Source organism: Dama dama, chromosome 6 (assembly GCF_033118175.1).
Source record: "Dama dama isolate Ldn47 chromosome 6, ASM3311817v1, whole genome shotgun sequence".
Classification (NCBI taxonomy): domain Eukaryota; kingdom Metazoa; phylum Chordata; class Mammalia; order Artiodactyla; family Cervidae; genus Dama; species Dama dama.
Window position 1 is genome coordinate 32,160,074 of NC_083686.1, and position 13,790 is coordinate 32,173,863.

Below are 13,790 nucleotides of genomic sequence, written 5' to 3' on the forward strand. Positions count from 1 at the left end.
ATATCTATAATATATCCTCATGAAAATTTTCTAAAGATTGTATAAAAGTAATTTGTATATTGATATTTTTCAGCTAAAGGCAGAAACTTAGTGCTACTCCACACTAAATAAAGTCTTGATGTTATTAATCTCATATTATAAGAATTGCTGACAATTATGGGACTGGGGTTCTCCAAGCCAGGCTTCAACAATACATGAACCGTGAACTTCCAGATGTTCAAGCTAGCCGGTTTTAGAAAAGGCAGAGGAACCAGAGATCAAATTGCCAACATCCACTAGATCATCAAAAAAGCAAGAGAGTTTCAGAAAAACATCTGTTTCTGTTTATTGACTATGCCAAAGCCTTTGACTGTGTGGATCACCATAAACTGTGGAAAATTCTGAAAGAAATGGGAACATCAGATCACCTGACCTGTCTCTTGAGAAATCTGTATGCCAGTCAGGAAGCAACAGTTAGAACTGGACATGGAACAACAGACTGATTCCAAATAGGAAAAGGAGTACATCAAGACCATATATTATCACCCTGCTTATTTAACTTATATGTAGAGTACAACGTGAGAAACATTGGGCTGGATGAAGCACAAGCTGGAATCAAGATATCTGGAAGAAATATCAATAACCTCAGATATGCAGGTACACCACCCTTCTGGCAGAAAGCAAAGAAGAACTAAAGAGCCTCTTGATGAAAGTGAAAGAGGAGAGCAAAAAAGTTGGCTTAAAGCTCAACATTCAGAAAACGAAGATCACGGCATCTGGTCCCATCACTTCATGGCAAATAGATGGGAAAACAGGGGCAGACTTTATTTTTTTGGGCTCCAAAATCACTGTAGATGATGACTGCAGCCATGAAATTAAAAGACGCTTACTCCTTGGAAGGAAAGTTATGACCCACCTAGACAGCATATTAAAAAGCAGAGACATTACTTTGCCAACAAAGGTCCATCTAGTCGAGGTTATGGTTTTTCCAGTAGTCATGTATGGATGTGAGAGTTGGACTATAAAGAAAGCTGAGCGCTGAAGAATTGGTGCTTTGAACAGTGGTATTGGAGAGGAGTCTTGAGAGTCTCTTGGACTGCAAGGAGATCCAACCAGTCCATCCTAAAGGAAATCAGTCCTGAATGTTCATTGGAAGGACTGATGTTGAAGCTGAAACTCCAATACTTTGGCCACCTGATGGAAAGAGATGACTCATTTGAAAAGACCCTAATGCTGGGAAAGATTGAAGGAGGGAGGGGAAGGGGTCGACAGAAGAATATATGGTTGGATGGCATCACTGACTTGTTGGACATGAGTTTGGGTAAACTCCGGGAGTTGGTGATGGACAGGGAGGCCTAGCATGCTTCAGTCCATGGGATTGCAAAGAGTTGGACATGACTAGCGACTGAATTGAACTGAAGTGATGGGACTGGTATATAGGTGGATGAAATTACTGAAGGCCCAAATGATATTTTAAAGGTATTTTAAAGGTACTGACTCAAGGCACAGTGTTTCTTCCTCCTAAGGCAGAATACCCTACCATGATTTAGAGAATATATTTGATATTTAACAGAATTACACAAAACCTTTATATTAAAAGATGAAAGGAAATGCACTACTCACCAGCTCAGAATGCTGGTTAATTCACAGGCTTAACTAAATGTAAAACCAAAGAATAATCCCATTACATGGCATATCTTTTCACTACTAGTATTTACTGGGAACTAGCTATGTACTAGTGCTGTGTTAGTCAATAGGGACATAAAATTGATGATTTAATCCTTGCTTAAAGCAGCTTACACTTCAATGAGACTAGATATATGAGACTAACACACGAACACAGAATTACTAGACAGTAGTTCTCAAACGTGGAGAAGAAAATGGCAACCCACTTCAGTATTCTTGCCTAGAGAATCCTGTGGACAGAGGAGCCCAGTGGGCTGCTGTCCAGGGGCTCGCAGAGAGTCAGACACAACTGAAGCGACTTAGAAGCAGCAGCAGCAGCAGTTCTCAAACAAGGGCAATTTTGACCCCCCCAAGTGACTATGTCCTATTGTGGCATTTGGGTTATCATGATGGTTGGGGGGCAGGGATGCTGCTGGTATCTAATATGTATAGGCCAAGGATCCTTTTACACATCCTGTGATGCACAAGACGGACCCCCACAACAAAGAATTATCCATCTGAAAATGTCAATAATGCCAAGATTGAGAAACTCTTGTTATAAACAATATTCTACTACTAATATTAGATATATATACATATAATAATATATGTACTAATATATATTAATCTGTTGTATATAGAGATAAATATATACATATGTATATACATACACAGGCTTCACAGTTGCCTTAGGGATAAAGAACCCGCCTGCCAATGCAGGAGATTCAGGAGACTTGGATTTGATTCCCATGTCAGGAAGATCCTCTGGAGAAGGAAATGGCAACCCACTCCAGTATTCTTGCCTAAGAAACCCCATGGACAGAGGAGCCTGGTGAGCTACAGCCCATGGGGTTGCAAAGAGTAGGACACGACTGAGCATGCACAACACAGTTTGATACATAAAAACAATTGCTAACAAATGCATCCTCTCTTCTGCAGGTTGTGGGACACGAAGGAACAAAACCTCAGGACAGAGTCTCAGGATAGTTGGTGGAACAGAGGTACAAGAGGGTGAATGGCCATGGCAAAGTAGTCTGCAATGGGATGGGATCCATCGCTGTGGAGCAACTTTAATTAATGACACATGGCTTGTGAGTGCTGCCCACTGCTTCAGAACGTAAGTATTGAACCTTGAAAATGATTGGATGGTGGTGGTGGTTTAGTCGCTAAATCCTGTCTGACTCTTGTGACCCCATGGACTCTAGCCCTCCCAGGGTCCTCTATCCATGAGATTCCCCAGGCAAGAATACTGGAGTGGGTTTCTATTTCCTTCTCCATGAGAATGACTAAGGGTAAGCAAAGTGCATTGTGCTTAGTAGGATGGAAATGCCTCATGAGAGATGAGTTTAATATAAATTAAAGATTATATACATACATATGTATGTATATGCATGTTTTATCACAAAGGGCTTCCCTGGTGGCTTAGTTGGAAAAGAATCAGCTTGCAGTGAGGGAGAGTTGGGTTCAGTCCCTGGGTTGGGAAGATCCCCTGGAGAAAGGAAAGGTTACCCACTCCAGTATTCTGGCCTGAAGTATTCCATGGACTGTATGGTCCATGGGGTCACAAAGAGTCGGACACAAGAAAGTAGGAAACACATAAATGTTAGTAAGAGGTTTTATAGTCTAGAAATGGAAATGGTACCAAAGAACATGTAGATAAATTATCCATTGACAATTACACAGTAATTTATCAAAGGAAGCAGGACTTTGAGAATTATCTCTGGACATTGAGCTTGGTGTGAAAATCAAGAGCTGTTTCTCACGTAGATTCTACATATCTACCAGAGATAGATGCTAAGTGAATTGTAGTTTTGATCCTGATGGAGAAATTCTAAGAAAAAATTAAATATGAAGAAATTTGGTAGTAACAAATTATATTGATACAACTGAATAGATTGATCAGTTATATTTCAAGGAATTTTGCTTCAATCTTCTAACCCATTGCAAAATGCTGGAGGTATACAGGATAAGTAATGCTCTGTTAAACTATTGTGTAGCAGTTTTGATTTTCAGAGAAATTTGTGGATAGGCAATATGGTGCACACAACTGCATATAGTTCTTTCATTCTGTACAAGATATGCTTTCCATATGTCCCTTGGAGTCACTGATGCCCAGAAATATCAAAAGGCCCTAGGATCTGGAGTAGGTGACTCAGTATGCAGAATGAAGGGCACATCCCAAGAAAATATGTATGTTTGCTCAGTTGCTCAATCATGTCCAAGTCTTTGCAACCCTGTGGACTTTAGTCCTCCAGGATCCTCTGTCCTTAGGATTCTCCAGGCAAGAATACTGGAATGGGTTGCCATTTCCCTCTCCAGGGAATCTTCCTGACCAAGGGACTGAACCTGCATCTCCTGTGTCTCCCTGCATTGACAAGTGGCCTCTACCACTGAGTCACCTGGGAAACCCTAAGAAACCTGACACAGTGACCTTTCCACCTTATATGACCACTGACCCTTAGATTGGAAAGCATTTGTGTCTATGCATAGAAACTATAATTTTAAAGGGAAAACTTACTTTGACAAGTGTGTGCTAAATTATTTAATATAAATAGTTATATTAGTAAAGTGGGATTTGTTCCTCATACTTTATCCTCAGGTATAAGGACCCAGCCAGGTGGACTGCTTCTTTTGGAGTCACAATATATCCTCCAAAAATGAAACAATCCCTCCGGAGGATAATTGTGCATGAAAAATACAAATATCCATCGCATGACTATGATATTTCAGTCTTAGAGCTTTCCAGGCCTGTTCCTTACACAAATGCAGTACACAAAATTTGTCTCCCCGATGCATCCCACGAGTTCCGCCCTGGTGATGAGATGTTTGTGACAGGATTTGGAGCACTGCAAAATGATGGTGAGCATCTGAGGAGAAAGTCAAATCATAGTAACCTAATTTGGTATGCTAAGGCATTTAAAGAGTGGAACGCCATTATGCCAAAATATGTTGGTGGTTTGGTCATATGGACCTGGGCCAATCAGGTCCTACTTGGGAACTAAGTGATTTAGAAGATATGTAAATTTCTTCATGCTTTAAGTTACTTTCAAGTACATCGCTACAACTATAGTAATGGTGCTTGGTAAGATGGCTGAAAGAGTGAATATGTCTGAAATTTTTAGTAGGGTAATAACCACATAAGATTGTGAAGTGGGAGTGTTAGTTGCTTACCTGTGTCTGATACTCTTTGTGACTCCATGGACTGTAACCTGCCATGCTTCTCTGTCCATGGAATTCTCTAGGCAGGAATAGTGGAGTGGTTTGCCATTCCCTTCTCCAGGGGATCTTCCTCACCCAGGGGTCAAACCTGGATCTGCCACATTGCAGGCAGATTCTTTACTATATGAGCCGCCAGGGTATTAACCACATAAGAGATTAGGGATCATTAATACTTACGCCTAATTGTGAAGATCAGAGAATCATAAAACTACCATCTTTCCCTACTGAAATTAACTTCTAAGCTTAATAATGACATAGAAATTATTTAAGCAACTTGGGGTTCTTTTCTAGGCACCTAACTTCATTTAAAATAGTTATACTTCATTTCCCAAATACCACTGTATCTGAAAAAAATACATCTCTAAGATTCTATGTGCCAGCTCATCAATAACTAATTATAAAAGACTTTCTTCAGGTTTATAGAATATATGTATATACATAAATATGAAGTCTATTTTTTTCCTTTTAGGTAGCAGTCAAAATCATCTTCGGCAAGTACAGGTAGATCTTATAGACACTAAAAGCTGCAATGCACCCCAAGCTTACAATAATGCTATAACTCCTGCAATGTTATGTGCTGGCTCCTTGAAAGGAAATAGAGATGCTTGCCAGGTAAGTGATTGGCTGAATAATTTTTGTTCACCTTTTATTTTGAAATAATTACAGCTCTACAAGAAGTTGCAAAGATAGTACAGAGGGGTCCCCTATAACCTTCACCAAGTATTCTCCAGTGGTTACATCTCATATAACTAGAGTAGAATATAAAAGCTAGGAATTGATCTTGGTACAAGGTGTACTTCTTGCTTTTTATCACATGTGCAAATTTGTGTCATCATCACTGCAGTTAGGAACTCTTCCATCACCACAGAGATCTTTCTCCCTTTATAAAAACATCCATTTCCTTCTCCCATCACTTTATCATCACTAACACCTGGCAATCACCAATCTGTTTGCCATCTCTATAATTTTGTGATTTCAAGAATGTTGTATGAGTAGAATCATACAGTAGCCTTTTTTCAGAATTCCATTTTGATTTTTTTGTAGTTCTGCTATATATTACAACTATTTTTAAGTGGATAAATTAAGATTTCTAGTTGGAGTTTCGATATCAAACTCTCAAAAATTCATAGAATAAGTAAATAGAAAGGTAGAGCAATATGGTAGACCTGAAAAGCACCATGATTTATCTATTAGTGTTTTTAACCATACTCTCTCTTTGTAGGAAAATTGTGTGGTTCCTCTAAGTTAAATACACATGACTTACCATAGTTTACTGGTGTTGAGATTTTACTAGTTTGAGTTGGATTGAAATTGAAAGCATACTTTCCCTTAAGCCTCTTTAACCTTTCATCATTCATAATATTAAATATTAATAAATATAAATATTAAATATTTCCTCTCTATAAATACTGAGAGCCACATCAGACATGTTTTTGCTTCAAGTGCCAGATGTAACTTAGAAAACTTAAGAGGAGAAGGGAAGTCTATTTACTCATCGTCTGTTCTTTCTTCCCTTCTGGTTTTCTAAAATTTTTTAAAAATTATTTTTAATTGGAAGACAATTGCTTTACAATATTGTGTTGGTTTCTGCCATATGTCAACATGAATCAACCACAGGTATACATATATCCCCTCTTTCTTGAACCTCCCTCTCACCTCCCACCCTCCCTGCATTATACAGCAAATTCCTACTAGCTATCTGTTTTACATATGGCAATGTGTATGTTTAAAATTCTTTTTATATCATTTCTGTTTCAGAAACTTCCTTTCGCCATTTTTTTTTTAGTGTAGGTCTGCTAGTGTCAAATTCCCTTAGATTTTCTTTGTAAAATTCTTTATTTCCTATTTATTTGTAAAGCATAATTTTGCCAGGTATATAATTTATGCTTGACAGTTTTGGTTTTTTTTTTTAGTGCTTAAATCATGGCCTCTGTAATTTATAATAGGAACTTGCTGTTATTAGAATTGTTTTTCTCTTGTAGATGAAGTGTCATTTTTAACTTGCTGTGTTAAGGTTTTTTCTTTGTCTTTAGTTTTCAGAAGTTTGAGTTTGTATCTTGGCAGGGATTTCTCTTGATTATACTGCTTAGGGCTTGCTCAGCTTTTTAATCTGCAAGTTTATGCCCTTTGACAAACTTGGGAAAGTTTCAGCCTTTATTTCTTTGAAAAATTTTCAGCTTCATTTTGGAATCCAATAATAGGTATGTTAGCTCTTTCATTATACTCTCAGAGATCTCTGAGCATCTGTTCATTTTTTTCCCACTTCTCTTTCTGTGTGTTAAGATTGAGCAATTTCTATCATTCTATCTTCAGTTTCATTGATTTTGTTTTTACTTCCATCATCTCCTTCATTTTTCTGTTAAACATTTCTAGTGAGCTTTTTTTTTTGATTATTGTATTTTTTGTTTGTTTCATGATGGAAATTGCCCATTAAGACATTTTTGTGATGACTGCTTTAAAATCTTTGTCAGATAATTCCAACATCTGTCATCTCAGTGTCAGTGTCTGATTGATTGCCTTTTCTTATTCGAGTCAAAATTTTCCTGGTTCTTGGTATTGGGTGATTTTCAGATATATCCTGGACGTTTTGGATATTATGTTATGAGTTTCGGCATCTTATTTAAATCTTCTGTTTTTACAGGACTCCTCTGACATGCCAGTGGAGGGGGTAGGGGAATGAGGTAGCACTTCCCCCACTCATTGTCCCCTGACACCAAGGTGGGGAAAGAGACCTCTGTTATTGATGGATGGAGGTGGAATTGCAGGCTTTTCACTAGGGTTTCCTTTGTGACTCAGCTGGTAAAGAATCCACCTTCAATGCTGGAGACCTGGATTTGATCCCTCAGTTGAGAAGATCCCCTGGAGAAGGGAAAGGCTACCCATTCCAGTACTCTGGCCTGGAGAATTCCATGGACTGTACAGTCCATGGAGTCATAAAGAGTCGGACACGACTGAGCCACTTTCACTAAGTGTGGGTTTCTTTTTTTTTTAAGATGGGAGAAAATTATTAAATTTATTTTATTTTTTGGCCATGTGGTGCCCGGTATACAGGATCTTAGTTCCCCGACCAGTGATCCAACCTGCGCTCCCTGCACTGGACTGCCAGAAAAGCCCTGAAACTTATTAAATTTAAGTTTTTAAAAAAATATACCATTTTAAAAAGTATATACCATTTTCCTCCTCACCCTTCTTGATGAAGGAACAGAAAATCCCCTCACACCCTCCATTTAGGGGATTTCACATATAAAGTCTGGGATGGTGAGGATGAAGTAAAAAAAATACCATTCTGGATGGTGGCAACTTGTTACTGCTCACCTTGTGGCCTCCACTGACATCATGGGATAATGCCCTTATCACCGCTTGGCTCTCCACTAGGTCTGTTCTGACATCAACCTAGAGGGAGAGAGTTCTGCTTCATCGGCACTGGGGGGTAGTTCATGCTCCCCAGCTGGTTACCACAGGGGAGGAATAGGAAGGCTTCATCATCACCTGGCAGGGATGAAAGAGAGGCTCCCCACTCAGCCTCTCTGACACCAGTCAGGTGGGGATTGCCTTACAGAATCCTTATATTCTGTAATGGTTGAAGTCCAGTCTCCCCACTTGGCCCTTGCTGATGGGGTTGGGATGGGACCACACTTTTTTTCTGTGACTGACTCACAGTGTGTACAGAGCACCCAGTTTATACATTATCAACTCATGACCAATCATTTCATTCCTCCATATTTTAACCCCAACCTTCTTCTTCCCATCCTCAACTCCAGATCTATTTTGAAGTAAATCACAGTTGTTTATAATTTCATTTGAAAATATGTTACCTCTTCTATTAATACAATGCCTTTTTAATGATAGTATTAGATGTGAATGTCTCATAAATTTGGGGAACTAAAGACAAGAAACCAAGTTTGGCTGCTTTTCTGTTTCAGGAGGAATCTGGAACTTCCCCCTCTCAAAAATCATGAATAACTTTATATGCAGAAACCTTTACTTGGGTCTCTTACTCCCTCCCCTCAGTGGCATGTGGCTACCTCCTCTTAAAATATGATCTTGTTTTGGGTTCTATAATCCTGAAATATGCTGATTTCCTCCCCCCTTTTCCAACAACTCATTTCTGGTTCCTTATTTTGGTTTCTCTTTATTTCCCTCTCTGCCTGTCTCTAAGCCTTGTTGTTCCTTAAGACTCATCTATTTTTTCTCTACATATACCTTCAAAGAAATGACCTTTTCTTTAAGTTAGCTGTCACTTTAATGTCTTCCAAATCCACATCTCCAAAATTAATCTCTTGCCCAAATTCAGTCTCACATTTCCACATACTCCCAAACCATTTCTATCTATATGTTTTAAGTTGTTAGTATAAGACTAACTTTTATATATGTTCCATCTTAGGCTCAACAGGCATTCAGTCAGTCGCTCAGCCATGTCTGACTGTTTGCTACCCCATGGACTGCAGCATACCAGGCTTCCCTGTCCATGAAGTGCTTTTTTCATTTCAAGTTTCTCATTTATGTGGTTGGCTTTCATTATTCTTGAAATCTTTTAGTTTTAAATCTCTTTCACATGTAATCAATTAAATCATAGAATATTTTCGCCTTACTATTTCCACCATATTTATCTCCTTGTCTCCATTCTTTCTGTTAAGAACTTAATCTATTGCTTCATTGCTTCATATCTTAATCACTAAAACTGGTTTCTTGTTTAGCTTCTGGCTTTAAGTTTCTGTTATGATATGTACATTCTTTTGTAAAAAAATTTAGTGGAGTAGTTGATTTACAATGTTGTGCTAGTTTCTGCTATACATCAAAGTGAAACAGCTATACATACCCATATTCTTGAGTAAACTTCCTGTTCTGTTTCTCATTAAACCACTCACTAAAAATAACTGCATTTAAGGGGGAAATAGCAGGAGATACAGACCAACTCACCCCTCAAAAGTTATGCAACTTTGTAACCAGAGAATTAACAACATCATCAACAGCAAAAATAATTGTACCTTGAAAAATAACAGTGTAGGTAGGCAGATTGCCCAGGGTGGCTGGTGGCTGACTGAGGGAAAAGTTAAAAATGCACAAAAACAATAGAAATACTGAAAACAAAAAGAAATACTGGCTTGTTGAGGGTGAGACAATGCATATGGGAGTGTAGCTCTGGGCAGAGGAGGAAGTACAGCCTGGCAGGACCCGAGAATTAAGCGAGGATGGGGTGTGCCTCTCTGGGTAGGGAGAAGGGTTCCTGGGCATGGACACTCAACATTTTCTTAAACTAGAGCCTCCAAGGCTTCTGCCTGTGCAGTAACTGAGCTGAGACCTTTTTTTCCTGGAAATTGCAGTTCTACTCCCATTATTCTGGTTCCCTTGCCTAAGTCAAAACACCTATAAGCCATCACAACTTCCACTTTGTACTGATGTAACTCCCCTATTCACCAATCACATGTGAGCTAACTAGTGTTAACAGAACCAACTATCTCTCCATTTGATACTTGCTGGACATCACCTTAGTTTTCAGCTTGTATTGCTGTTAGACTCACTGCCGTCTTTTTTCCTTAATTACTTTATTATCAGACTCATTCACTCCTGTCTCTTAAACAGATTTAAGCTTTGTAGTTTCTGGCATATTCCATTGCTTTTTCCTAATCTGCTATGTCTTCACATAGGCCTGGGTGCCAATTATCTAAATGATTTGTTATCCGATAGCTTCATACAGTATACTTTGCTTCTATCAGTAGATTGTACACTCCTTGAGGGGAGCACTCATGTGTTCAGACTCTTTTTACATCTCCTACCACATATGAGAGTATAAGGAAATATACTTATCGGTTAATTGATTTAAAAATTACAAACACATTATATCTAATTGAGTTATTATTAGTATTAGTTAATACTTTTATATAGATGAAAGAAATTAGTATAAAGTAAGGGAAAAAAAGCATGGACTTAGTGAAATCACTCTGGATATTGAATAGCATGTGATATCAGGAAAATTACTAAACTCTGTTAGTTTCAGCTTCTTCATTGCTAAAACAGAGAAAATGAAACCTAACTCCGTGCTTTGTTGCCAGAATTACGCGAGTTAATAAAATAATATATTAATTATTTAAGCACTTCATATAGTATTGAACATGTAATGAGTGGTCAGTAACTAGAGATCCCAGGATTTTGGGGGAAGATCAGTCAGCACCTTGTTTTTATGACCCATATAAAAGAAATAGCCTACTGGTTTTCACAAGGCATAAGCAATCGGACTTTGAGGTTATATATACATATTCACTAAGTTCTGTTTTGTGCCAGGCTCTATGCTAAGCACGTTATGTACACTGTCTTACATAATCTTCAAAATTATCATTGCAGGTAGGTATTATTAGGAGCATTAGCAATAAGTAAATTAAAGGTCTTAGCCAGCTTGGAGGGGCCAGAATTGAGCTTTAAACCCAGGTGTCTGTCTCTGATGGCCATGCTTTTATCAGTAGTAAACTCCTCACCCTTCTTTTAGGAGATGTGTCATACTGATAGAGTGTGGGCGGTTATTTGTCAGATGTATCAGCTTGGGGCTGTTCTGCCAAGAGATGCAGTCTTTCATCCCAGAGTACTGAGCCCTGAGTCTAACCAGCTCTCCAAGCAGGGGAGCTCCTCCTTGATGTGAATTCCTGGCATGGATAAAGGACATCACTTCTCATTTGAACACACTGAAGATTTTTTAAAACTGCCCCTTTCATTAAACTCACTTTAGAAAATAGCACATTTCTCTATAATAAGCTGCATTATTAAATACTAATCTCTCCCTTCTCCTTTAGGGCGACTCTGGAGGACCTCTGGTTAGTCCAGATGCTAGAGATATCTGGTACCTTGCTGGAATCGTGAGCTGGGGAGATGAATGTGGACAACCCAATAAGCCTGGTGTTTATACTAAAGTGACTGCCTTCCGAGACTGGATCACTTCCAAAACTGGTGTCTAAGAGAGAACAGCCTAGCAGGATGGAACACACTTTTGTGTACAGGTCATTCTTAGAGGTACAGAATTGCAGAAGTCATCATGCAGGTCACCTAGATCTGACCAATTGAACTAAACCACCTGCTATTTCCTTCCTAGCTCTGCTCCACACACCATCTTGCTTCTACCAGATGGATTCTGTCTCAACTTGCAGTCACTTGTTTTTCTAGAAGTTTTCTGTCATCAAATTTTGACTTGTTGACATAAATCTCTCTCATGCATGTACGCAGTTTGAAGTGATCCCTTCCTTCATTTTCCTGGCTTTTCTCAACTCGGTAAATTTCCACTTTCAAGGTGCGGGACAAAAAGTAAAACAAAATATGAAAAGAAAAAAACTACATTTTTACATACAGAAAAGCATTAGGTGTTTTTTCTTAATGCAGTGAAGAAAATGATCATAATCATTATGAAAGTTCAGGTAAAGAGACAGCAGAAAACCAAATACTTCATGATGGTGAAAGAATGGGAACTAAGTTAAGGAAATAAAGAGAAACCAAGATATAATTTATTTGCATTTCCAGCAAACTGACAGAGATAAATGTGAGGAAGATTCTATTTTTTTGTGGCCTATAATAAGTATACAAACTCTATATAATGTATTTGTTTTAAGTTAAAGCAAATAGCATTTATTTAACATGGGACTACTGAGAATGTCAACATATCATAATAAAAAATAAATATCATCAATTTGCTTGACATTATGATAATCCACAAAGAAGCGGAAGATGGAGAAAACGTTACTCATCAATTTACTGCGAATTCCTTTCAAATCTGAGGCTAGAGTGGAACTTTACCTAAGAACAAGCAGCATACATTATGTGGTAAGGTTTTTGTATGGTTGGGTGGGAGGAAATAAAAATAGAATCTGTATGAACTATTGAATGAAATGGTATTATCACCAAGAGCTTGTGTGTTTGTATTTAAAGTTTTTCCACATTGCATAGCTGTGAAGGGAAATAAGGTCCAGCTGTGAGCGTGTATAGTTCTATAAATGCAGCTACAGCTCAGACCTCTATTTTGAGATGACTGCGGATTCCGGCCTCACCACTCCACCTCCTTGCCTTCATTTCCAGTCCGTTCTTACACCATGTGTCTCAGACTCTCCTCTGGGCTCAGATGAGAGGATATTATGGGGACTTTATCCTGGAAGATGCCTCCCTGTTACATCTGGCATGACACTTAATTGCTCACCGCCTGGATAGAAAATTGATGGAAAAAGCCTAATGTCAACCACTTTCCTGATTTCAGCTTTGATAAATTACTATTAAGTTGTTAGACATAGAGCATTCAAGTGATGTAGGCACTATGAAGTTAGGATTGGTTTCATGTTAGTGGTGAGATTTCACTAAATCTTTGCATTACCCTTTCCTCATTGTGTATAACTACTCATATGAGTTCGGTATTGTACCATAACCACTTTGAAAGAAACATTAGTAGAAAAAAAAATCCACCTAAGTAACATTGGCATATGAGCTGATACAATTTAGGCACTTGGCTAAAATATGATATGAAATCTGACATGAATTTACAGTGTTAAATATTTTGTAGAAATATATTTAATGTATTGAATTCTTTTGAAAAAATTGAGGAAAACGAATTTTAAAGGAAGACTTAAGTACATTTCCTACCATTTCTCTCAGTGTTCGTCTTGTTTGAGTATACATCACAGTTAGGCCTCTAGTAGGCTGTAGGTAAATAAAGGTAAACATGCTCTTAGGGTGTTCAAGTAATGATGAAAGCTGTAGTAGGCATTCTGTGTCAGGGTCTTGTAAAACCAAAAGAATACAATTCATCTTTAAGAAGGTGTTTAAAAATTAATCCATATAAATTGACAGCAGGTTAGTATTTTCCACATTTCTGGAGGTAGTTTCCAAATTAAAGTAAAATCTACAATGTGATAGGAATTTCTTTGGCAAACTTGAAGAGATTTAAATTAAGAAATTTT

At 38.1% G+C, this 13,790-nt stretch overlaps 1 protein-coding gene across 1 annotated transcript in view; it reads left to right on the forward strand.

Moving 5' to 3' along the window:
• The window catches only part of LOC133058706 (transmembrane protease serine 11E-like), a 49,512-nt gene extending 37,702 nt beyond the window's left edge, over positions 1 to 11,810 (forward strand). Inside the window, exons 7-10 of the mRNA XM_061145576.1 lie at positions 2,584 to 2,761; positions 4,244 to 4,503; positions 5,333 to 5,475; positions 11,649 to 11,810. Coding sequence (XP_061001559.1) covers positions 2,584 to 2,761; positions 4,244 to 4,503; positions 5,333 to 5,475; positions 11,649 to 11,810 — 743 coding nt within the window. The remainder of the gene's footprint in view (positions 1 to 2,583; positions 2,762 to 4,243; positions 4,504 to 5,332; positions 5,476 to 11,648) is intronic.
• The last annotated feature ends 1,980 nt before the right edge of the window (positions 11,811 to 13,790 follow it).